The 27,432-nt window shown below is 39.2% G+C and overlaps 1 protein-coding gene across 4 annotated transcripts; it reads left to right on the forward strand.

Moving 5' to 3' along the window:
- Window positions 1-6,219: 6,219 nt before the first annotated feature.
- Window positions 6,220-25,872, forward strand: LOC108702612 (transcription factor AP-2 gamma). Of its 4 annotated transcripts, none has more exons than XM_018238201.2 (7): window positions 6,220-6,374; window positions 13,874-14,341; window positions 15,352-15,403; window positions 18,361-18,583; window positions 20,484-20,602; window positions 21,283-21,424; window positions 25,252-25,872. In XM_018238201.2, the coding sequence occupies exons 1-7, from the start codon at window positions 6,345-6,347 to the stop codon at window positions 25,532-25,534; spliced, it is 1,317 nt and encodes a 438-aa protein (XP_018093690.1). In that variant the 5' UTR covers window positions 6,220-6,344; the 3' UTR covers window positions 25,535-25,872. The 4 variants fall into 4 exon arrangements, with proteins under 4 accessions (XP_018093690.1, XP_018093691.1, XP_018093687.1 ...); XM_018238202.2 differs by having other exon boundaries at window positions 13,874-14,335; XM_018238198.2 differs by lacking the exon at window positions 6,220-6,374 and adding an exon at window positions 12,021-12,177.
- Window positions 25,873-27,432: the final 1,560 nt, after the last annotated feature.

Genomic DNA, 27,432 nt, shown 5'->3' on the forward strand with positions numbered 1-27,432 from the left:
TGCCCCCCCTTAACTGATAACGGCTACAAAATACAGGTTAAAAAGAAACATTGGGGCCCCAGAGAATATTTTTTTTTTTTTTTTTAAATTGGTGTCAGAGGCCTATAGCGTATAAAAATAATACATTGGTGGCCAGGGCTTTAATAAAATAAAATAAAAACACACATTGATATACCATAGTGGCTTTGCGTCTTTAGCTTTGGCTCCTTTCGTGGCTTCAGGACTTCAACTTCGACTTCTTTCATGGCTTCAGGTTTTTTCACGGCTTCAGGACTTCAATTTCGGGTCTTTTCGCGGCGTCGAAGCTTCAGGACTTCGGCTCTTCTGGACTTCAGTGGTTTGGCGCGACTTCGGTGCTGTCAAGCTCCCCCTTGTTTTTGTGCACTGGTCTATATGAATAACCTAACTGGTTGCTTTGTTACATTTCCTCTGAAATTCATAAGAATTTACCAACGTTTGTATTAAAAATTCATTATGTTTTTGTTGTAGGAGGAGGGGGGGAGCAGGTGTTTCTGTGATGGTTTCAATCATGTTTGCCTTGTCTATCGCTTCAGTTGTTACCAATTATGGAGTGTTATTGAGAAAGGGGAACTTTGATCGTACAAGGCAACAAACAGCAGGAGAGCGGACTTATTTATTTATTATTCTTTATTGATACAGCGCTTACGCACCTAGAGATAATGTTTAATCAGTCAAATCAACCCATACCCTGGAGCTTGCAATCTAATTTCCCTCAAGTACCCTAAAGGCAAGTTGATATGTTTCTGCTCCATGGAAGGAAACCAGAGCATCCGAGGAAGTCCACCTAAATACAGGGAGAACTTATGAATACCCTGCAGATTGTGCCATGGTGAAATTGAGAGGTAGAATGGCCAACTACCTCATTGGCCTCTAATAGAAGAAAGAAGATAATTCAGCAGCACTGGGGCCCAGAAGCTATTTTTTGCAGGGAGGTCTATCAAACTTGAGAATGGAGGAGCTTAAAGAAGAAGATGAACCAGCCCTGGATCAACATTTGTCATAGATGCCATAAAATAAAATTATGATTTCCAACAAGAGGCAATCTTATGTTTCACCGAGAGGCCTTCCCTACTAAAAGAGAGGCAGTTGGGCTGCAGCTCAGCCACGGTCATTGGCATTCTATGTGAGAACCCACACAGTGAGAAACTGTACAGCATATGCCCAACTGGCTTGTAGGCTGAAGTATGGTCAACTTTCATCCATTGACGCTTCCCACCAGCATATGTTTGAGGCACCAGTACTGTATATCCAGAAGGAACAAGAATCTCAGTTCTCGTACACAGGGGGCCTATATAAATTGCTGACAGATTAAGTCGGCAGTTTCTTGGGCTGTGTATGGGGCCCTTCGATGGGCTTCCCTGAAAGTCAGCCAGATGTCAATTGGGCAGGTTTAAAAATTCTGTTGGATCGAGGACCATGTAGGTTAAGGTGGCCATAGACGTAACAATTACGATCTTTCTTGGAAAAGATCTTTCCAAGAAAGATCGTTTGTTTTAATACACACGTGTAGAGCTGAATCGTCAGATATACAGGTAGATATACGGGAAGAAACAATATAATTCTACCTGTATCTGACGATTCAGCACTAACAATGGGCGATGTTTGGGTCCCTTTAAAGGCACCCGATCGAAATTTTCCGTCCAGCCCTATTGACGAGCCGACCGATATCCAAGTCTTCTGCCGATATCGGTCGGCTCTTTTTCCACCATACAGCAAAGAATATCGGACGAAAATTTGTTTTTTACGATATTATCTGTGCGTCTATGGCCACCATTAGTTGATATGGTCCTCTATCCAACCGCCTGTATTCTGTTCATTGTGATCCGATCATTGGGTCCTAGGGCACACAATCGGATCAGCCCAATATCGTCCACCTCGAGGTGGTAATATCTGGGAGAGATCCACCTTAGCAAACGAGAGGATCTTTGTATGTATGGCCACCTTTACTTCCGTTCAGATCTATGTTATCAACCCTCAGTTTGACCACATGCATCTATCGAAGTTCAATGGGATCCAAGCCTCCAAGACTGAAAGGCATCATATGCTTGAAATCAGCCCTTATTTTTATGGCCCACTCATGATCCAGACATGTTTTATTTTTGGAGAGGACAAAGAAGGGACTTTTACAGCTGTGGTTCATTGGTTCCTAGGGGCTGTGGATTTTATAGTGTTCCCTAGCTTGGCTCACTCTATTAACTTGTACCTGAATGTTTTATGGCCGACAAATACACACTGCTAAATTGAACCAGATGCTCTTTAGGGGCTGCAGCGAAGCAGTTGCTTTCAACTCAGCATGAAATAGAGGGTCTGGTGACAGAAGACGACCCTCGGGGTAATTAAGATGTCCTCAATGACTTGGAGAATCGCAGGGGTTAAATGGGATTAACACACCGACATGAGATGATCATGAGTGACAGACAAAAGGGAGGGAGGGGGGCAGTGGTTCAAACCTCTTTGAGGGGGTCCCTGCACAGTAGTCTATTTACTTAACATTTGCAAATGAACACCTCTAGGGGCCAATGCTGATCTAGTTTATTTTCTCCTGCTACCTGTGAATTGCAAGAGGGGTAATAGATGGGAGGGACACCGTCACACATTAGGGCCTGCTGCTTTGTACCCAATGCAAATGATACCGACTACAGTGAAACAGTAAATGACAACGGGGGGGGGGGGGAGTCTATACCTACAAATCTGTCTCCTTGAAGCAGTGTTGAGATGATGCAAACTATACCCATTTATAGGTGTATAGAAGTTTTTCCATTAAACAGACAGTGCAGTATGAGGGTATAGCTTATTGTGTGCCCAGAACATTCCTTCTCTGTATATTTGTATTTATACATATGGGAAGGAGATGCCATATTGTTTCCCTTAGACAGTACAGTATCAGGGTTTAGCTTATTGTGTGCCCAGAACATTCCTTCTCTGTATATTTGTATTTATACATAAGGGAAGGAGGTGCCATATTGTTTCCCTTAGACAGTACAGTATGAGGGTATAGCTTATTGTGTGCCCAGGACATTCCTTCTCTGTATATTTGTATTTATACATATGGGAAGGAGGTGCCATATTGTTTCCCTTAGACAGTACTGTATGAGGGTATAGCTTATTGTGTGCCCAGAACATTCCTTCTCTGTATATTTGTATTTATACATAAGGGAAGGAGGTGCCATATTGTTTCCCTTAGACAGTACAGTATGAAGGTATAGCTTATTGTGTGCCCAGAACATTCCTTCTCTGTATATTTGTATTTATACATATGGGAAGGAGGTGCCATATTGTTTCCCTTAGACAGTACAGTATGAGGGTATAGCTTATTGTGTGCCCAGAACATTCCTTCTCTGTATATTTGTATTTATACATGTGGGAAGGAGGTGCCATATTGTTTCCCTTAGACAGTACAGTATGAGGGTATAGCTTATTGTGTGCCCAGAACATTCCTTCTCTGTATATTTGTATTTATACATATGGGAAGGAGGTGCCATATTGTTTCCCTTAGACAGTACTGTATGAGGGTATAGCTTATTGTGTGCCCAGAACATTCCTTCTCTGTATATTTCTATTTATACATATGGGAAGGAGGTGCCATATTGATTCCCTTAGACAGTACAGTATGAGGGTATAGCTTATTGTGTGCCCAGAACATTCCTTCGTTTTGCCATACAGTATCATATCAATAATCTGAAACAGTTAAGTAGCATCATTAGAGAAAACGGAATAAATAGATTTAAAATAACCAAAACAGATCAAGTTCCTTAGGAAAAAAAAGAAGACAAACTCTGTTACTTTCTGGACAGAGTTTCATGTGTTTTCCCAAAAGTCATATGGTAGTTTTAAAACAAGATTTCTAGTTCCTTCAGGGCCTATTTTGGAAAACTGCAGTGATTCCGGGGGGAGACAGAACGATGATTTCTGCATTAATCACAAAAGAACATTCCACAGAAGTCAGTTTAAGATTTTCTGCTAATAATTAATAATAATTAGCAAATCCTATTATTCAACATAGTTTTCCTTGATACATTCACTTAACAGAAAGGCATCAGAGCAAGATGACAGTTGTAGGACATGATGAAGGCAGCAGAGCAAGATGGAGACTGTAGAGCAAAATGGAGACTGTAGATGAAGATGGAGACTGTAGACGAAGATGGAGACAATAGAGCAAGATGGAGACTGCAGATGAAGATGGAGACAATAGAGAAAGATGGAGACTGTAGATGAAGATGGAGACAGTAGAGCAAGATGGAGACTGTAGAAGAAGACGGAGACAGTATAGCAAGAAGGAGACTGTAGATGAAGATGGAGACAGTATAGCAAGAAGGAGACAAGATGGAGACAGTAGGGCAAGAAGGAGACTGTAGGAGAAGATGAAGACAGTAGGGCAAGATGGAGACAGTAGGGCAAGATGGATACAGTAGGGCAAGATGGAGACAGTAGGGCAAGATGGAGACAGTAGGGCAAGATGGACAGTAGGGCTGTATTAATACAGTAGGGTAAAATGGGGACAGGAGGGCAAGATGTAAACAGTAGTGAAGGATGCAGACAGGAGGGCAAGATTGGGACAGGAGAACAAGACAGAGACAGTAGAGCAAAATGGAGACAGTAGGGCAAGATGGAGACAGTTGGGTAAGGTGAAGACAGTAGGAGAAGATGGAGACAGTATGGGAAGATAGAGACAGTAGGGGAAGATAGAGACAGTATGGGAAGATAGAGACAGTAGAAGAAGATGGAGACCGTATGGGAAGATGGAGACAGTATGGGAAGACAGAAACAGTAGAATAAGATGGAGACAGTATGAGTAGAACAAATTGCTTTGGGTTAAAGAGCGTGGGATCACTATTTATATCATATGTGATTCCTTAATGAGTGGGAGCTGCCATAGTTGCTGTGTAAGGACTAAAATTATATGGGGAAAATAGTGAAATGTCTTATTGTCCTGGCCAAGCAATAGCTTTACTGTGAGTAGTCCTTCCATTTCAAAGAGCCAGATGATCTATATCCCTACTTATTGGGGTATGCATTGTAATGAGATCTCTCTGTTAGCAGTCTGATGGCACTTACATGGGAATAGCAAAGAGAATAGCAAAACACAAGAGCTTCTGAAAATTTCCCCATTGCTCCGGTCCCGATGATGAAAATTTGAGCAAATAAAAGGGAGGGGACGACGAATGACAGCGGGCCTAGGGGCGATCACTATGTAAATCCGGCCCTGGATAGATAGATAGATAGATAGATAGATAGATAGATAGATAGATAATAGATAGATAGATAGATAGATAGATAGATAGATAGATAGATAGATAGATAGATGATAGATAGTAGTGATGGGCGAAATTCCCACTAAATTTGTGAAACTGTGAAAAATTCATTAAAAATTTGTGAAACTCGAAAATTTACGCCCTCGTCAATTTTGGACGAGCGTCTGAAAAGTCGCTTGCGTCAATTTTAATGCTGGCGTTACAGTTAATGGGCGCCTGAATAGTGTTAGATTTTGATTCGAGCGACTTTTCGGATGCGCGTCCAAATTTTTTGACGCAGGTGAATTTTCGCAGGTGAATTTTTGCGGGAGTTTCATGAATTTATTCACCAACAAAGGAACCTGAAAATGTCCCTATATGCAGGGGAGGATAAATGCATAGTTGTGATCAGGGGCCCATCTTGCTTTTTTCAATCATTATTTCTAATTTTCAGTTAATATTTGTTTTTATATGCGCTGCTGGGTCCAATTGGGCTCAACTGCTGGGAGAAGTTGGCTGGCAATGCCCTTGTTGTACCTGGATTTGTGCAAATCCAGTGAGGTTGATAAAATGTGGCCAACAGATCTGCATCTGGACCCAACAGTAGCCTAAAAATGGGGCCTGTGTGTATGTAGCCTAGGGGTCCCACGTGCCATTTACCCCCCCCCCCCATATGAAATTCTTACTAATAAACCTCTCTATTAAAAGAGTTTATAAAGGTATTATCTTGCCCCAGGGAGATATTTCTGCAGGAACAGCCCAATACAAGCACAATAAATCTTTGTTAATTTTACACTACAGATTTTGCACTAAAGTTCATTCCAATATACAGTGTGTCCCTCTGTCTCCCCTAGTGTCTGTGTTTGGGGTTCATGTGTCAGACAGTTGGGTGTATGGGAGTCAGGGGAAGGGGCCAGATGAATCTGGATAAAAAGAGGGCGGTGTGAGCTGAGGGCTGGAAAAATGCTTTCTCAGGTAGGTCGGATGCGCATGCGCACAGCCTGAGGCAGGTAAACCAGGTGTAAAGCAGATCCAGGTAACAGTTAGTGGTGTAACTGCTCTTGTTAAAATATCCCCTGAATCCTTCTTCTGATGGCTCTGCTGGGGAGATCAGACTGGCAGGTATGTGACTTCTAATTTTCTAATTCTGCCTCTAAATCACCTGGAGAATGAAGTATGTTTTTTTTTTTTATTTTGCCAGCCTTCTCCTCAGCCAAAAACAATTCTCTATAAGCAAACGGCTGCTTCCCAGAGAGAGAGTTTGGCAGGCTCCCTTATTTGCTGGGACTTGTTTAGAAACTCTATTTAATCTCTGGGGGAGAATTAATTAAATACCATGTACATGATCTGCTTGTCAGGCAGCGTTTAATATTTCGCACATGTAATAAGCGGGGAGAATGGATGCGTTTTTTAGGGTTTCTAAACTTCTACTGAATTGTATGGGGGTTGTGAGTGTATTGAAGACTCCTCTAGTATTTATAATCAATATACAGCAGCCAAACGTTTTATTAGTTTTAAATAATACATAATTTTTCGTTTTTCCTTGGCCCCACAATTAAATCATTAATCAAGGGAAACCTCTCCTGTAAGCGATTCACATGTATTTTTCGTTTTGTAATTAGAATCCGCATTCGTGGAGTGATCTCTGCGCTTAGTCCCACCTGGTTTCGTTAGAAAAAACACCCACTTCTCATTCTTGTCTTCGTTAAATTTCAATTATCTGACTCAAAAGACTAGAACAAAAATAATAACAGCGCGAGCGGCTAAAGGGAGAATTTGCGACTTTTACAAAACCATAAATAATAAATAAAACCAGGGCTCTACAATCCGATACCGTTTAGGATTTTCACCTGTGGAATTAAGGATTTTTAATTCCCACCCGTGGAGATTTAGAACGAAAATCCCAAGGATTTAATTTCGTACTGTTCTGCGCCACTTGCGCAAAATCATGTTGCCCATTCAGTATTCCTGTAGGTTAAAAAAAATTTGATTATTCGATATTTTTCGTTTTATTTAATGAATAGAACATTGTCTATATATCAGTTACAATTGTCAGTTTGCAGTTAAAGGCTTTAACAGAGGGCTTTGCACAATTGAAAGAACAAAAGTCGGTTAAAAAAAAAAAAAGCGAGAATTTTATATCTTTTTATTATTCTAACAGCTGCCAGACAATAGGAAGATCTGAGTGTATTTATTATAATCCCTTATTGGATAGAGGTGAACCGATAAAAGCAACAGAATGAACAAAGTCAACACAAAAGAGAATCTGCGCCTTTATCCCTCCTGTGTTCGCACCTGCCGAGGGTTCAATGAATTCGGCTCTCCCCCAGATTAAATTTTTTATGAATATACCGCATTCTGCCAGCAAAACGAATATGATCTATGGCAGTTTCAGAAGAACCCAATAAAAAAAAAAAGGCAAGATTTATATTTAGCTGTAGCACATCTGTCCTCCTCCTGTTTGTTGGGCTGATTATTTAATAACGAAATATTCTTTTAATTAAATTCTCCTGCTTTGCCGTAACCCCTTCAACGCTGCTGTTTCGTAAAGGGGGAACTTAAGGCATTTTATGCGACTTTAAAAGTGTGTGTATTTAATGGCTTAATTCACATGCAGTTTTCTGTATGAATAGGAGTAATCCTGTAGTAGTGTCGTGATCGTATTCAAATAATTATCAACTGATTATTGAGAGAAAAGAGAGATATAAAGATAGGTGAAGGAGAGAGGGAGATATATAGAGAGAGAAATATTGTGATATGATCTAGTGATTCTAAACCCCTTTGTGCAATTGCAGATAGAAAGTGGAGTGAATTGATGTAACAATAAATACTTCAGAGTCTTTTATATCTTCTGTTCTATTAAACAGCACAAATGGATTGCTAATATTTTAAAAAGCAGAGTCTGGAGGTTCGGGGGGGACCCTGGTCTGTGATTTTAAAAACTGCCACCTGCAATAAAAGTGATGTCAAATAATATACGAGTTTTAGTTCAAACTTCTTTTTACAAGAATTGTCGTTTATTTAGCGGCACTGGCTTCGCTTGTGTTTTGTGCAGCGCAGCGGAATATGTGGGCGCTATATAAAATCTCTAGTTCCTTTTAAAACCATATCACAGTCATTATAGATCCATTTATACAATGTATTTCAGCTAATATATTACATACATGCAGAAGGCCTGGATTTCATCTCGCTTATACAGATATTGGGTCATATTTTATTTTAACTAGAGAGATTCACAAGCATGAAAAGTCTTCGCTAAACACATGCGGTTATATATCCCTTTCTATCCATTATTATATATCTCTAATCTCTCTCTATCCATTATTATATATCTCTATTTTTCTCTCTCTATCCATTATTATATATATCTCTATTTCTCTCTCTCTTTATCCATTATTATATATCTCTATTTCTCTCTCTTTATCCATTATTATATATCTCTATTTCTCTCTCTCTCTCTCTATCAAATATTATATATCAAATATTATATATCTCTATTTCTCTCTCTATCCATTATTATATATCTTTTTCTCTCTATCAAATATTATATACCTCTATTTCTCTTTCCATTTCTCTCTCTCTCTCTCCCCATTATTATATATCTCTATTTCTGCGTTTAGCTGCGTTTTTACGCTTCAGGCGCAATATCTATATTTTTATATAAAGATATTTCTAAAGTCGTTGGATTTATGTAGTTAAACTAATACCAGATCCCAGCCTGAAATCTCCCCATTATCAATGACACTGCTCTCAGCTACTTTTCTTCTCCCCTGTTCTACTTTAAATATATTTATGTTCCCCAGTCTTAATGACGCCAAAGCCCTTTGGAAAGAATCACAAACACTTTCTGTTACAAGCAGAGGAAAACAGGGACAGACCTGCATTTCAATGGCTTTTCTTCCCCCCTTTCCCCTTTGGTGAAAACAACAGAAGGGGCAATTTAAAAATAGTGGTGCCCCACCAAAAATGGTAATGAAGCTTAAGCTGCAACTGAGTGGAATTCTCTGGTGATTAAGAGTCTTTGCCATTGATGGAATCAGCACTAAGTTGGAAATACTAAAAAAGGTGTTTTTCTTTCCCCCAAGTATCATCATGTTATTAAATTCAACCTCCCCCCCCCCCCAATTTTTTTTTTTAGATCAGTCCAAAATAAGAGACATTTTTACATGGGTATATCTCTAATTCATATTTATTACCTGGATTACACACCCAATAGTGATGGGTGAATATATTCGCCAGGCGCAAATTGACTTGTTTCGCCTCCGGTCAATAAATTTGCTAAACTCTCATAAAAATTTTTTTAGACGTGCGTCAGAAATGTCGCTCGAGTCAAAACTGGCACACGTCGGATGGCCATTGACTTTAACGCCGTGTCAAAATTGACGCAGGCGTCCATTTTCGAGTTTCCCAAATTTTTTGCCGCTTTGCAGGAAATTTGTGGATTTTTCAGAAGCAAAACGGGAGAAATTCGCAAATACACAGCATAATGCAAATATTTGGGTTTTAAAACCTCCACCCCACTTAGTGACAAAAAGCCTAAAAAAAATGATGGCAAAAGCACAAATGATTTTGGCTTTACAATTTTTCGTTTGAGGTGCCTTTAATAAAAATCTAATTTGTGACAATAATTAGACTGTTGTGTATATGTTTCTATTATTTAATGTAATGGGTTTTTTTTTTTTTTTTAACATTTTTTCGGAAGGATTTTTCAGCTGTATATTGGATGCGCCCTGTAGGATTGGTGGAAGGGAACCGAGAACTATGTGATTTTTCAGGGGACCAGAAAATGTGTAAAATCCAGGAAAATGTGAAATCAGGGAAATGTATTCTGCATAATCTATAGGTGGGGCCACAACAACAATATAAAATGAGGGAAAACTTAAAATCAGGGGATGTAAAGTTGAAGTTTTGCTGTATAAAAATGCAGGTGATCTATAGCTGGTTTAGTTTATACAGCATTGCTGCAGGCTGTAGGGAAATCTAAGCGTCGGTGCTTCCACCTATCTGCGAGATCAGCGAGTTGCAGCTGCGACTGTCTCTCTGCTTTTCCCTTTCGCCTTCTAAAATCGGTTCACTTTTGATTCATTTATTCAAAGGGATGGTTCACCTTTGAGATTACTTTTAATATGATGTAGAGAGTGATATTCGGAGACAATTTGCAGTCAGTTTTTATTATTTGTGGTTTTTGAGTTATTTCGCTTTTTAATTCAGCTCTTCAGTTTGCAATGTCGGCAAACTGGCTGCTAGGGTCCAGATTCCCCTAGCAACCATGCATTGACTTGATCGAGAATATGACATTTTAATAGGGGAGGGTCTGAATAGAAAGAGGAGTAAAAAAAAAATAACCATGCATTTGTAGCCTTACAGAACATTTGTTTTTAGACAGGGTCAGTAACCCCCCCCCCCCATTTGAAAGCCGTAAAGAAGATGGCAAAAAATTCAAAAACTGTAAAAAAAAAATAAAAAAATAAAGCCAATTGAAAAGCTGCATCACCCCTTTAGGACAGAGACACACATGGAGAATGTCAGCCGGCGACAAATTGCCTCTTCTTCGGGCGACTAATCTCCCCACAATGCCTTCCCGCCGGCTAGAATCTAAATCGCAAGTGGAATGGCACTCGGAGCTCTTTGTTTGCCGAAGTCGCCCAAAGTTGCCTCACAAGGAAGCGTTCCGAGGGCCATTGCGGGGAGATTAGTCGCCCGAAGAAGAGGCGATTTGTGAGCGACTAATCTCCATGTGTGTCTCTGCCCTAAACCGCATCTCCCACTTTTTTTTTTTCTTCTTAAATCGGCTAATCCCAGTGTGGGAATGGAGGGGTTTGGACAATTAACCAAATGACTCCTGGCAGTTAATTAAAAATCGCAAGAGGTTTGTTCCCTATAATCAGCGGCTTCTTGGCCCGGCACAAACTGCAGGGGTTTCTAGATTTCTCTATAAACTGCTCATTAGATTGGATCAGATGGTAATGGCTTTAAGATTATAGTCCTGCTAATGATTTTTTTTTTTATCAATGGAGAGGGTGATTTATCCTTTACCTTATATTGTAGTTGTAGCTATTTGTCACCCAGAGCTGCTAATTGCTAAACGTTATTATTAGTATTCAAAAATTATAAGGAACTATATCATTTCTATTATATATGCATATATTTGCCGTATTATAAATTTATTGTATGCATTTTTATAATTGGGATTTGCAAACCTTTTCAAAGCATAAAGGGAGTTTATTGTACAGGAATTATGCAGCTTTATTTCTAAGTATTTAAATTAAGTAGTAATCCCCCCCCCAAAAAAAAAATGGGCACTGGAAAAATTCCTGGGTAAAATATATGTATTTTATTTTTATATATATATATATAATATATATATATATATATATATATATATATATTATATATATATATATATATATATATATATATATATATATATATATATATATATATATATATATATATATATATATATATATATATATATATATATATATATATAAAAATAAAATTTCGCTAGTGGTGGAACTATCAGGGCTCTCAAACCTGATCTGAAGAGTTTAAAAAAAAAAATCACTTTTCTAGAATAAACACCAGGGGGCGTGGCTTGTGCCTTGCAGAGTCCCTTTGTTCTGATTGGCTCCAGTAAGGAAGGCTTTCTCTTATAATTAAACTCACAGAGGCACAGCATCGGCCCCTGGGGAGGAGTTTGTAGCCATTATAGGTGTTTAAGGGAGATCACTGGCAAATCCTCATTCAAGGATCAGAGCTCTGAGAGTCTCCATGTCTGACAGCTGAGAGAGGTCTGGGGGAATTTTTTTTTTTTTTTTGCACAGTGAACTTGGATTTATCCCTGGATATTAGGGCTGGTTGGACTCAGGACAGGATGCTGTGGAAACTTGCAGATAATGTTAAATATGAAGAGGAATGCGAGGTGAGCACAGCCCCCCAAAAATCTTTGCATAGGGCCACACTTTAAAAAAAAAACAAAAAAAAAACTGAGCACAGCAGTGCCCGGGATTCGAATAGATTTTGCTTTGCATGGGATTGGTGGAAGCAGCAGCAGCAGAATTCCCGTGGCTTCTTTTTGTGTCTTTGTGCAGCTCCATTTTTTTTGTGTTTTGGGTTGAAAGGCACCCAAGGCGCATCCTTATTTAGCACAAGAGAAATGCGTGGCTTTTAAAATTTGATTTCCGGGTAAACAATAATTTGTAAAACAATTGCCCCTGCAGCAAAGGCTTGACTGTAACCAAGGAAAATCCGAATCGGGAAGCCAGTCCTTGATTGCACAGGCCTAACCCGACAGCTAGTGGGTGCTAGTGCACGTCATCTTATACTGGTCATTCTTGCTAATGAGTTAAAGCGTATCAGCCTTGCCACTTTCTTTAGGAAAAAAAAAAAAATCTAAAATAAATTTGGATTAAATTTTAAGGTTTTGAGACATTAAAATATTTTTTTTTTCAGTTGTTGGTTGAACTATTTGTGTAATTTCTGCACCCCTATTAATCTCCTATTTAATAAACATCAAGGGTGCCTAGAGATGTACCATTTTGCTGTCACCCCAGGCCCTTTTCTTCCCTGCTTTGGTCACGGTCTGTGTATTTGAATTCTTTTTGGCTCCTGTAGATTAGTTGGTCATTTGGCATCAATAGGAGGCATTTAGTAGAGAGGAGTAGCTGCGAGGGCTCCTTTCTCTGTTGATTATATCTCCCTGTTATTTTAATAACCATGACGCTGTAATCTGTTTTAAAGCTAAAGATTTACTTGTTTCGGGCAGAGATCTTAGGGCTCCGGAGACTCTTGTCTCAATGGGAATGTTTAATCACTAGGTCCAGTCCGCATTCATTCGTCCCCTGGAGTTTATATTTACAGTGGCCATTTGTGATTCTGGAATGCTGTATTTTAGGAGATATTTGGAGAATTATGTATTTTATTTAGTTTTCAAAAATATTAATATTACGACATGGCGCATTACTGATTTTATTTCCCCCAAATCAAGGGAGTGGAAGGATGACATTTGCTCAGGAAGCTAAAGTAATGTAATAATAGTAATGTTGTAATAGTTCCCCTTTTCTACTTTGGGGCCAGACATCATGTTTAATATAGAGCAAGTGCTGAGATGGTGAGTTAATGCAGAAAATACAGTTGTTGGATTTAAAGAGAAAGTCAACCCCTTTCCGACTGTAACTGCCATTGCCCAATAGACCAGGGGTCCCCAACTTTTTTTTTTTTTTTTACCCATGAGCCACATTCAAATGCAACACAAACATGCAAAAAGTTCCTGGAAATGCCAAATATGGGCTATTACTGGCTATTGGTAGACCCTATTGGAAATTGTAGCCTACAGGAGGCTCTGTTTGGCAGTACACTTGGTTTTTGTGTAAATAAAACTTGCCTCCAAACCAGGAATTCAAATAATAAGCCCTTGCTTTGAGGCCACTGGGAGCAACATCCAAGGGGTCGGAGAGCAACATGTTGCTCACGAGCCACTGGTTGGGGATCACTGCTGTAGACACTATATAATGTTGTGTTTTCAGATTGCTCCATCTACCCTCTGATGCCTAAGGCTTGTGTTGGTGCAGTCACAATACTGTAAATGTAATTGTTTTTGTTTTTATTTTGAATTCCAGGACAGGCACAATGGATCAAGCAATGGTAACCCGAGGTTGCCCCATTTGTCGGCCGTGAGTCAACACCTGTATAGCCCAGCTCCCCCTATGTCGCATTCAGGGACATCAGACTTCCAACCTCCATATTTTCCACCTCCATACCAGCCTCTGCAATACTCTCAATCTACTGACCCCTATTCCCACCTCGGAGACCCCTTCTCTTCCATTAACCATATCCACCAATCGACCACTAACCAACAGCAGGCATGGCCCAGCAGACAGAATCAAGATCACACTGGGATTTCCCATCACTCCAGACCCGGCCTTGTCCACCACATATCTTCTCTGGATACCGGGGTATCGAGACAAGTCAGAGACTCCTACAGAAGATCTGACCTTCTTCTGCAGCATGGACATGGCTTGGATCCTTCAAATCTCGCGGATAACCTGGGGCTTGCAGATCTTGGCCAACAGATGGACGAGGTTGTGGTAAAGTCTCTTTCATAATAATTGGGGGGTGCTGGTGTCTGTTTTATAAGATTAAGGGGTTGTTGCAAAGGGCTAGATTGTGGTATTGGCAGGTAGACAGACTGACATGAGGACCAATAAGACTTTGTGTACAGTTATTGTCAATCATTTATCTAGAGCCAAAATTAAAACCTTCATCAGTCCATTATACTCCTTAAGATCCTTAAGGACTAAATAATTTGTATTTCTTTGGTTAACCTGAAAAATAAACAGATGCCTTTAAATCCTGGTACAGCTTGTGAAATCACACTGAGGTTCCTCTAGTGAAAAACCAGATGTTCCAGAGAGAATATAATTGTTGTACAATATATTTAAAATACAGAAGAACAAATGTTCTAATTGTTCCATAAATGATTCTGTTGTGTAAATATGGAGTTGTGTTTACTGCTGCCAATACTGAAATGTTTCTGTACGGAATTCGTTTCTGGTCCTCGTGAAACCGAAGATGTTTTAATATAAAAACGATTTGATGCTTGAATTGGGGAAGTGCCTACACAATCATGGGGATTTGGGATTATTTGTACTAGATCTGTCATTTTTTTTTTAGATTTTTAGGGGAAAAACTATAAATGAGGGTTATTCACACACAGTATCTACTAAAAGCCTTTTTTTCTGTTTCACTAGTTTTTTTTAGCAGGGTTTTCTATTTTTGCTTTTGTTTTAATTGTACCTCCAGGGTATAACTGCTCTGCACTGAGAAAGTAGGGCATCTGTTTGTAAAGAAAATAGGTTAAATAACTTGGTTTAACCTCTCTCCTGAGAGACGGAAAGTATCCGCATCGGATACTAAAAGAAAACCGGTGGACATTATGTTAGAAATTAATAGCCTGACAACAACAATTTTAAAATGAAATTTTTGTTTCAACCGTTATTTATAAAAGAAACGCAGAATACTTTTTTTTTTTTTTTTGTAAAGTATTGTTCCTTTAAATGATCACTTTTTAAATTGTTTTTTTTTTTTTTTTCTACAGTCGATGGAAGATCAAAACTTGATAATACATGACCAGACAGTCATTAAAAAAGGTTTGTCCTTTCGTTTATTTATTTTTTGTCCTATGAATCCGCATTGTTTGCTTTTCAAAAACGAACACCCTCCATTTTATCCTGATTTTTAAATAATTTCTGTAATTGCAGTTCCGTTCAAATCAACATTTTAATCCACAGTCGGATATGTTGAACAGTGTGTGCCCAACTATAATCCATTTCTATTATGTTTAAGACTTTTTTTGTTTAGAGATTTTTGTGTGTGTGTTTGCCTTTAAACTGCAAAAGGAGCTGTTTACGAATTCAGCCTCCGAAATCTTTTAACCCTTGATATCGGAGTAAAAACAGACCCTCTTTTGCTATAAACTCTCTTGATTACTATGTCAAGTTTAAAAGAATTTCGTGGATAAAATTGCAATTTTGCAGAATAAATACCGTTTCTGAAAACAATGCAAAACGCAAATCTATTTTCCTTTTTTTTTTTAAAAAAAAAAGAAAAATTTGAAATTTATGCATTTAATGTTCTTAAAACACTTCCCCCTCAATTTTATTTTAATCAACATGTTGGTACGTTGCATAGCGTTTTTGTTCTTGTATATGGGGGAAAAAAGGAAGAATAATTAGAATTTCCAATCCAATTTTAATTTTAACTCTGCAATATAACTTGTATATTTGTTGGAATTCGGCACAATTATATCAACCCTTAGACTGGCAACGACCTCCCCTTTAAAGTAAACCTTTCTTAAAAATGTTTGCGTTTTTTAAGGAAATTTAAAACTTTTTAGAATTCTCATTTAAATTATACACAAGTTGTCATCACTGTAACACTTGTTTTTCGATTTTTTTTTTTTTGTCATTTTTACCATCAAATAATAATTTGCCGAACATAAGCCCATACCCTGTGCATTTGGGAGGAATTCTAAACATTGTGACATCTTTACATTATTTCCCCCTTCTTTCTAATAACCACTTTATGATTAACTGGAGCTTTTGGAATCCTCCCCATTGTTCAATGCCTTGTGCTTGATCCTAATAAAGGGGCTTTCTGAATCCTCCCCTGGGTTCAATGCCTTGTTCTTGATCCTAAATAAGGGGGAGGAGAGAGCAAAACAAACCCCTGCTCTAGAGAACAGAGAGCGCGGTATCTCAGGGACTTGTGTTTGAGATGGTGTAGATTTTGTGCTTGGATAAACTTATCAGCTTTGATTATTTTCTCCCACTAGAGAAACCTTATTGAACTGCATCTTGTTAGTAAAGTGTCCCCACTACCCCCATCCTATTAGGGCAGAGACAGGCGCAAAGATTCGGGGAGATTTAGTCGCCCGGTGACTAATCGCCTCATCTTCGGGAAAAGCCTTCCTGCTGGCTAGAATCTAAATCGCCAGCAGGATGGCACTCGGAGCGCTTCGTTTTCCTAAGTCGCCCAAAATTGACTCACGAGGAAACATCGGGCGACTTCAGAAAACGAAGTGCTCAGAGTGCCACCCCGCCGGCGATTTAGATTCTAGTTGACTGTAAGGCTTTTCGGGGAGATTAGTCGCCCGAAGAAGAGGCAATTAGACACCGGGCGACTAAATCTCCCTAAATCTTCGCGTCTGTCTCTGCCCTTATTGTACACAATGCATTTTCCTTCTATTGGAACTTAATAGCTAATATATAGGACTTTCTATAGTATACATTTTTCTGTTTTCAGGACAAATGTATTTTAGGTTGTGTATAGAAAATTCTGATCTAGAAACCCAACCAGTATCAAGGATTTACCATGTTTTACCTTTTGATGTATTTTTGTCCATTTTTTTTATCATAATTTCATGGAACCACTATATCCTAAATACCTGAAACAAATTGCATAGACATTTCACAAATATATTGTGGATCTAACCCATCTTCCGAGAAATCATTATTCCCAAGGCTGTTGGGTTCACAACAGGAGTATTAGAATAATTAAAGACAGTTTCTTAAAGGTGTTGTTCACCTATGAGTTAACTTTTAGTATGAAGTAGAGAGTGATATTTTGAGACAATATTCATTTTTTTTTATTTGTGGTTTTTAAATTTTGGCTTTTTATTCAGACGCTCTCCAGATTGCAATTTCAGCTGTCTGGTTGCCAGGTTCCAAATTACCCTAGCAACCATGCATGTTTTTTTTTTTTTTTTTTTTTTTTTTTTTACAACAGACTGGAATATGAATAGGAGAGGGTCTGATTAGAAAGATGAGTAATAAAAGTAGCAAGAACAATTAATTTGTTGCCTTGCAGAGCATTTGCTTTTAAGATGGGGGTCAGTGACCCCCATTTGAAAAAAGACAAATAATTAAAAATTATAAAAAAAAAAACAAAACATTGGAAGACCAATTGAAAAGTTTCTTAGACTTGGCCACTGTTTGGTCAGAGACACACGCTGCTATTTCAGGAAATTAGTCACCCAGTGACAAATTCGCTTCTTCTTCGGGCGACTAATCTCCCCTAACTGCCTTCCTGTCATCTAGAATGTAAATCGCCAGAGGGATGGCACTCGGAACACTTTGTTTTCTGGCGATTTACATTCTACCCAACGGGAAGGCCGTTCGGGAAGATTAGTAGCTAGGGATGGGCGAATTGTTTTGCCTAAAAAATTACGCCCATAGACTAGTATGGCGTCGTGCGCCAAAAATACGCTCGTCAAAACAATTTCGCCGGGCAACAATTTTTTTGATGCCCATAAACTTTAATGGGCGTCTGCAACATTTCACTGGTGGCAAATTTTTGCAAAACGAAATGGGTCAAATTCGCCAATCCCTATTTAGCCCAAAGAAGAAGCAATTTGTCGCTGGACGACTATCTCTCAAAATAGAAGTGTGTGTCTCTGCCCTTAAACATACTAACTTAAAGGTGACCACCCCTTTAACAATATTTGAATAGTTTCCATAATCTACTATTATTTAAAGTTAATCCATTAAGCATGGTTTTCTCCCTAGGCAGAGCTTTATAAACATTAACAATGGATTTATTTCAACAGGTCCAATCTCTGTTGGCAAAAACAATGGACTCCACATGCCCTATCAAAAGGACGCGCTACTGGGGATGGTCATTAACCCTAATGAAGTTTTTGTTTCGGTGCCGGGGAGACTTTCCCTCTTGAGCTCCACCTCAAAATACAAAGTGACCGTGGCAGAGGTTCAGCGACGGCTCTCGCCACCAGAGTGCTTGAATGCTTCTTTGCTTGGAGGAGTTCTAAGAAGGTAACGTAGAAAGAAATGGAACGAAGTTTGACCTAGTATATGTAGTTAAAGAAAACCATGGAGCTTTCATATTCCATTTGGGTCTTATAGTCGTCATTTCTCCTGATGACTTAATGTTTCAGGGGGAGTCTCTGATGATAAAGCCTTTTCGTTGAACTACAGTCTTCACTATAAAGATAATAGGTTGAGAAACTTAATTTTCATCCCTAAGGGCTTGACCAACTATAATTTCCATTGTTCTGCCCTTTTTTTATATTCCTCCCTTATTCTGTAGAACCGTGATCTCCAACCAGTAGCTCATGAGTAACATGTTGCTCTCCAACCCCTTGGATGTTGGTCTCAGTGGCCTCAAAGCAGGTGTTTCTTTTGAATTCCAGACTTGGAGGCAACTTTTGGTTGCATAAAAACTAAATGTTGTGCCAAATAGAGCCTCCCGTAGGCTGCCAGTCCACATAGGGGCTACCAAATAACCAATCACAGCCCTTATTTGACACCCAAGGGACTTTTTCATGCTTGTGTTGCTCCCCAACTCTTTTTACATTTGAATGTGGCTCACGGGTAAAAAAGGTTGGGGACCCCTGCTGTAGAAGGTTTATGAGCTGGTAAGGTGAATTTATTCTCTTTATTTATGATCATAAATAAAGCTCTCCCCACCTTAACTTTTCAAAAATATTCTAAAACCTTTAAAGCTTTTTGTTGTCCTATAACAACTAAATAAACAGTAGGGAGACTTTGTGCCATTTACATTGTCGGTATCATCTCGAAAATTCCCAATTTACATGTAAACAGCATATTGTAATGCATGTGAAAGCTGCTGGAGACATAAGAGGCTGGGCCCAGACGACTCTGTTTTTGTAAAAGAAAAAAAAAAACGCAACCAACCCCATTGTCATTTGAGGTGAACTTTTTTGGCTGAAAGGAATGAGGTGTTTAAGAGTAAAACTGCTGCTGTTTGGAGACCACCAATGGTTCCTGTATAACCAGCAGGACATGTAGACGGGTATTTGCCAGACGATGGAATGTTGTGTCAAGCAAGTTAGTTGCCCTGTGTAACCTTCCAGTTGCCAGCCCAATTTAGGGGAGTGGGAGGTTTGAAGACAGATAATTACCACCCCCCCCACACCATTTTTGAGCAGCTAATTGCTAAGGCTTTCAGTATGGCTCGTAAGAGCAAAGGTGGTGACACATGTAGCCAACGATTTAATCAACGTTTGAGGAGCTTATGCACATTGGGGCTCATTTGGAACCCCTAACAACCTATCGGCAAATAGCTTTGACCACATTGTCAGAACCAGTAGTGCAGAAACAAACCAGACCGTGTAGCAGCCACCAGCTAATTAACGGACCTGGAGGAGAACTGGCTTCTGCTCCATTGTTTAAGCAGAAAGGAATCCATGCATTTTGCTGTATGTAAAAAATATTGACTATTTTAAATATATGGAAAGTTGCCTAGAATTCCTACCCACCATTTTTTTTTTATTATGTAACAAAAAACTGTTTTTGGGCGGAGTTCCCCTTTTAACTATAAAGCCACTTTTGGTGTTTTTCTTTTTCTTCCTAAAACTGTTTGTGTTTCTTCTAAATAGACCTATTTCCACCTGAATGGAGGATTCCTTTATAATGTCTGGAGAGCACACGGCACTCCTTTTTTATTGGAGGGGATTTCCGTGCCTATGTGGGCGGGGCCTCCATGAATTTCCAATAAAACAAACCATTCTCTGTATGGGGGAAAAAAAACTATCGTGGAGAATTCAGTAACTGAATGTCGTTAGTAACATTGGGTGGGGAAATTCTCTTCCTTACGATTAACCAGATACTGACCTGGGACTTGTTTGAGGGTCACACCCATGTAAAACTGTTTCTTCTGAGTTGTAATTCAATTTTCCTTCTACGATCACAGAGCAAAGTCCAAAAATGGTGGGCGGTCTTTGAGGGAAAAACTTGAGAAAATCGGTCTGAATCTCCCAGCTGGCAGAAGAAAAGCGGCAAATGTCACGCTCCTTACTTCACTCGTGGAAGGTTGGTTGGTTTTTTTTTTTTTTTTAAATTCTAAAATTTCTACTTAATCTTAAAAAAATGATTTGAAACTAAAACATAAATTTAGTATACCATATCCATTTACTTTTCGGAGGGTAACCTGCTTGTCTTTGCTTGGGCAGAAAAGTGCACTGGCACCACTAATGGTAGATTTGGTATATGTATAGACCACCATTGCCGAGATGAAGCAATATGGCGGCTCCTACAACTCTCTATAAATAAGGGCTTGCTCTATGGATATTATTTTTGACTTCATATGTTAATGTGTCAATTCCCTTTCAAAGAACATTTTTAGTATTTGTCCCTTTCACATCACCGTATTTAATGAGTGACCTTACAGAAATGGCACAGTGCTGCGGCCAAGGAACTTATCACGGTAGTTTCTTTGATTGCGCTTTGTATGGAAGGAAAAAGTTAACCAATAAAAATCCCTGTGCCATGAGTCACTTCCATTTCATCTGAGGACAAGACGTCTCGTTATTCCGCAGCTGCTCGGCCGGCCTATATCATGCAAAGGGGATTTCTCTATGTCCAGTTAGTGTTTGTCTTGTTTTTAGATTCTAATTTTGATACAATAAGTATTTTATGGCTCTTACTTACCATTTTCTAAAATTAAAGGATAAAAAAAAAAAAAATATGTAAAAATATTATTTGTTCCCCAGGTGAAGCAATACATCTTGCTCGTGACTTTGGCTACGTGTGCGAGACGGAATTCCCCTCGAAAGCCGTGGCGGAGTATTTAAGTCGGCCGCACATAGAAAGAAACGAGATGGCGAATCGCAAGAACATGCTCCTTGCCGCAAAGTAAGAACCTGATGAGTAGGACAATCCCAGGCAGTGATGAAAGTGGGACCCCTAAACATTGATATTGGGACATTTTTCATAAACTTATATTGTAACTGCTTGTTGTTCAGTGCCCCATATGTCCTGGGTAGTGATGGGCGAATAAATTCGGCAGGCGTGAATTCGCAGAAAATTTTCACGTTTCGTTTGTAGAGAAAAATCTGCAGCGTCAAAAAAAAAATTTGGCCACACGTCCGAATAGTCGCGTGTGTAAAAATTGTCAAAATTATTCAGACGTCCATTGACTTTAATGCATATGGACAAAATAGACGCGCGTCAAAATAATTGACGCCCATTGACAAATTCGCCCATCGCTAGTCCTGGGTCCACCCAGCAGTTATCAGTAGCGATGAGAAAGTTTTCGCTGCAAAAAAATATGCCCATAGATTCCAATGGGTGAAAAAAGTAATAAAAAAAAAAAATGTTGCCCTATGCATCTGGCAAATTTTTCACTGTTTCGTAAATTTTCGGGGAAACGGGTGAGATTCGCCCATCGCTTTAGTTATCAGGGCTGCTTCTTTTTCTTTTCAACAATTTTATTGAGTTTTCCAAAAACAAGCAAGATTTACTTATCACAGCACAAATTGAGTGTGATTAAGCTATTTAACTGCATGCATACATCATGCTGTTTACAACACAAAGGCATAATAACATTTTGAAAACATAAAAATAATAAATGACTTATATTAGTGTAATGAGTCCCTTGACCCATACAATAACGTTTAGTAACTAGATCTACTGTATAAGCTAACAAAAGCAACATACAACTAAAACAAATCTAAACCTTGCATGGTTATAATAACACTAAATATTATGTAGATTCCGAGTTAGTTTTGTTGCCTAGACGTTAGGATAGTTAGATCTGTAACAGCTCCTGAATTTTAGTTTTGTGTTTAGAGTCTATTTGATCAAAGTAAAGTGACCAATTTTCAGAAAATGTCGTTTTAATATGTGGTTCCCTAAATTTAATTTTTATGGCCTCTTGCCAGCATAACTGGTTTAGATATGCTAAGATTTCTTTTAGGGAAGGGGTAGACTCTGAAATCCAGAGCAGAAATAGGGCCCTCTTGGTAGCCGCCATAAAGCGTAAAATTAAGTTTGAAATCAAAACAGGGTTGGATTTACAATGTCCACTCAATGTAAAAGAAGGGGGGGCAATATTTAAAAGGGCATAAACTGGAGATACAGTTACATTTATTTTCAACTTTGAGCTGATATAATCTTTTACTTTTTGCCAAACTAAAGTAATGTGGGGGCAGCTCCAAAGATAATGAAAAAGATTTACATTTTCCTGATTACATTTGGGACAAAATGAGGGCTGCTTCTTCTATTGTCACACACCTAAACCTATGACTTTGCAAATCTAAGCTCTACTGTTACCAGTGAACTGACTACATTCAGTGTTCCACCACGAGTCAATGGCCTACAGATTGCAGGGCTTTCCCATTGTAGGCTCTGTTGTATTTGCCCAACACTGGTCATAAATTGGCAAGTTAGTAATAAGTTTTCTGACTTAATATCTTACTGTGCCACCATAGATTTGGCTACGCAACCGCTTAACTAGACCAGAATTTCCCTTAAGGGTTTAGGTTTCTGAAAGTGAAAGATCAGGGATTGGAATATGTTTGTGCTTCCTGGAATCTTTGTCAGATCAAGTCATAGATAAATCCTGGAAGTTTTGGTCCTGCAACATTAGTAGTGCCAGAGATTCCATGTCCCCCAATATTTGTAATGCCAGAGATTCCCTGTCCCCCCAATATTTGTAATGGCACAGATTCTCTGTCCCCAAAGTAAAATATTGGTGATCTGCTTGCTTCTACAAGATTGTATTGTCCTCAGAGGAGAAATGGAATGTTTCTTGTCTTCCTGCTAATAGCAATGTGTTGTCCTTTCATGTACCATCTTCTTCCATTCTATCAATTTCCTCTAATTACGGTTCAAAGGCCTAGCTATTTAACTGTCTTTTATGAGAGTAAAAATGACAGAAATGTGACTCATCCCGCCTCAAAGCTCCTCTTTGACTTGCATGAGTTTCATTTATAGTCTGGGTTGGTTGGCATAAATATTTCATTGTATTTAGACTGTAAAGTGTTGGATGTGTACCTAAAACAAATTTTAGACTTTCTCAGAATCTTGGTGTTCAAGCCTGTCTTTTGCAGTTTACCCTGTAGTTCTAGGGGTATGCAGGGCAAAATAAACTCACCCCAAATCACAGCTTAACTGGCCTTCAGGGTGGGCCCCTGTAGCTTGGATCTTACCATTCTGCAGAACTGTATTTTAGAGGCTTCAAATATGGGTTACTGTCCAGGGCCACACTCAGCAGCAGATCTGGACTGTGAGATAAGGGATAGTAAGCCGGCCTGGGCCAGGTTGGCCCGAGAGCCCTAGGCAACCCGGCCGGCCACTTAGCCCACTCCCTGGTGTGTGGATGGAGGGAGGAGGTCACTCATAGAGAAGTGCAGGTGAGGGAACAAGAGTCCAGGGGTAGGTGAAAGAAGCCATAAATTCTTGGTGCACCCACTTTGTTGTGCCCTAGAGACTTGACTCTTCTGCCTACCCCTAGTCCCGGCCCTGATAATACGTTCTCAAATCCTGCAAAGTCTTTGCCTCATCGAGAGCCTTGCTTTCCATTGTTGTTGTTCTGATGGAAATCTTTAACAAAGCTAATGACTGTCTAATGAAATTTAACATTGAGCAATGATGCTCCAACCACTAGAGAGAGATTTTCAAGCATGTCTTAACTGAGCCGGATCATGTTTGCTAATGAGACTGCCTGAGCATAACGATCCTTATTTAAATGAATAGGCAATTGCACTTAATGTTCTCTAGATGAGAGAAACCCGCCTCTCTGTAAGCTAAAGAATTTGTACTCTGTTGTTGACTTCTGATGGTCTGTACTTGGAGCTTGTCAGACTGCTTGGGGCACAATACAATCCGTCAGTTGCTGGCCGCCTATGGATTCACTGCAACTCATCTGCTGCAAATTTGTAGAGGAATTTGAATGTCAAAATATCGATGGCATATGAATAAATATTGATATTATTAAGATAAACTTCCTTGCCCTGGGGCCTACATTGACACGGTTCAGGTGTAAAATAATAGCAGATGTAATACTGTTATCCGTAGTTGTGAAGACTGTGCGAACAATGGATTTTGTGTTTTCCATTATGCATTTGAGGAATGATGCCACCACCAGACTTAAATATAATATGATAATGGCCTGGGATGTGTACGGTTTGGATCTCATGTTGGGAGAAATTTTAGATCAACTTGAGCTGGAAGCCTGTGAGCATAATACAGGTGACCAGACCTGCAGAAATCCACCAATGAGAGTATCTCTCTCTCTTTCTACCTTGAGGTCGGCAATATTGGGTTGATCTGATCATGGACCCCTAGGGCCCAATGATTGGATCACCAAGAGGAAGGTCAGATTGAGGACTGCATCAACAACCTGGTGCGGTGCATGATCCAATTGGATTTTTGTTAACCTGCCCAATCGACATCTGGTTGACTTCCGGCCAGATATCGATTTTGGTTGAAGGGCCCCATAAACTGCCCAATAAGCCGCCGACTTAATCTGTCAGCAGCATCTTATATTGTCCCTTTATACTATGGTTGACTTTGCTACCAAATGCAGCCTGTTGTTGCCCAAAAGGTTCACTCTTTTGTTGGTAGGGATAATTCACCCCCAAATGACAATTATGAAGGATAAGACCCTCATCTGTTGGTTGCATTTGTGCCAGAACTTTACTGTATCTATAGTAAATGTTTTTTTATTTATTTTATAGGCAAATCTGCAAAGAATTCACCGACCTTCTTACACAGGACAGAACTCCTATCGGTAACGGCAGACCCAGCCCTATCCTTGAACCCGGCATCCAAGGGTGCTTGGCGCATTTTAGCCTATTATCGCACGGTTTTGGAAGCGCTGCCATCTGCGCGGCCATGACCTCCGTACAAAACTACCTGAACGAGTCATTGAAGATAGCAGACAAAATGTACATGAACTCTGGTGAGCAAAGTCCAGGTGAAAGCAAAAACCTGGATAAGATGGACAAGCATAGAAAATGAGAACTTGGTTTTACCACCTCCATTAATTTTTTTTAAAACCAATGTCTTGAGGCTGGAACTGTTCTTCCCTGACGCCAGAACCACAGGACCTGCAGACAGACTTGGATCCTACAAATTCTTCCCTCTTACCCTACTATGGCCCCATGCTAGTTAGTTCCATCACTGTGACGTGTGCTTTCTGAGAAAGGACTCATCTGGATTTTGGATCCTTATCGCCTTCACCTTCTACAGACCTCTAATTTCACACATTTCATGGTGATCATCTTCAGTCCCTTATGTTGTCTGCAGTGATGACGAGGAACACGGGGGAATTAAATGACTTTTTGTTCCAGTCTTATCCTGAAGAAGCTACTTTTTTTAAAAATAAAAATGTTTCGGCGTGTGCATGCTGGGATGTGAAAGAGTATGTGTACCATTAGATGTAATTTTATGACTGCTATTTTTAGCAGCTTTCCTAATTTTTTTAAAAAAGATTTTTACGTATTTGCAAAAAAATGAGTGCCAAGATGTGAAATATAAGACTAATCTCCCCAAACTGCCTCCCGCCGGTTATAATGTAAATTGCCGGAGGGGTAGCACTCTGAGCACTTCGTATTCCGAAGTCGCCCGAAGTTTCCTCCTGAGGCAACTTCGGGCGACTTTGGAAAACAAAGTGCACTGATTGCCATCCTGCCGGAGATTTACATTCTAGCCGGCGGGAGGCAGTTCGGGAAGATTTGTCGCTGGGCGACTAATCTCCCCGAATCTGAGCGTGTGTCTCTGCCCTAAAGTATCATTTTTCACCTTCTAAAGCCGCTCTGGGAGAGGGGGTCGCCGACCCTGTAAACTGTTCTAAATTGATACATTTCTTATCTTTGTCCCTGCTGAGCAAGCAGCTGTTAGCAACTATTGTATCAGCTCTAATACTCCAGAGATGCTGCTGAGAAATGGACCAACTAAATGTTGCAAAATTGTAACCGTTCAGAATCTGCACCTGAATTACTGAGCTGCTGGACTGAGTCACCAGAGACAGGGACGTTAAACTTTAAACTTAAGTCTTGGAAAAAATGGTAAAAAATAAATAAGGGAAAGTAACTGAAAAAAGTCTTTATTTCTGGGAAACAATTTAACTGAAAAAAAGTGTTTGGAAGGTGAACAACCCCTTTTAAAGAGATTTTCTTAAATCCGTTTTATTTTTGGCCTCTCTTTAGGAACACTCCTTCCCTCCGTCTAAGATATGGATTCGTATTCATTTTTTTTTTTTTTTTAAAGAAAATACTGTAATTTTTTTTTTCTGCAACCATTGTTCGGATGCAGTTGCATATTAAAAGAAAAACAATTTAAGCATATTGTTTAATTTTTTCTCAACGGCGAAATTGTACAAATTTCATAGATGGCAAAAAATTTCCATTTATTTTTTTTAATAAATTCGGCCCTGAGTTAAAATTAATTCACTATTTTGAGAATGTCTTAAAACAATGTGACCAAATTCCGCCACCCCCCTGTAAAAATGCAGTTTTAGATTGTTCAGCCTTTTTCTTTAATTTTCAGAGACCAGGAGTTAATTTTCAGTATTTGCAAAATGTACTTTTTCTTTGACAACTTTTGTAGTCTTAACGTCCTATTCGAGGGCCAGGAAATGTTCTTAATAGGTTCAATTTGATCTTCTCCTAGATGTATAATGATCCTACTTGATATTTGGCCTCTAAATTCTGCCATTCACTTAGACAAAATACCTATATAAGTTCTGTGTGTCTCCGCTCTCATTGCATGAAGGGACACCATCTAAACCAAGTTCTGTACTAGTGAGTGTTTTTAGGTCCAGAGATAAGGGAAAACAATTAAATTTTTTTTTTAAAAAAAAATGTACATTTTTTTTTTATTTATATGTAATTTAAAGGGTTTTGTACATAAGGGTG

This window comes from Xenopus laevis, chromosome 9_10S, assembly GCF_017654675.1.
Source record: "Xenopus laevis strain J_2021 chromosome 9_10S, Xenopus_laevis_v10.1, whole genome shotgun sequence".
NCBI lineage: Eukaryota > Metazoa > Chordata > Amphibia > Anura > Pipidae > Xenopus > Xenopus laevis.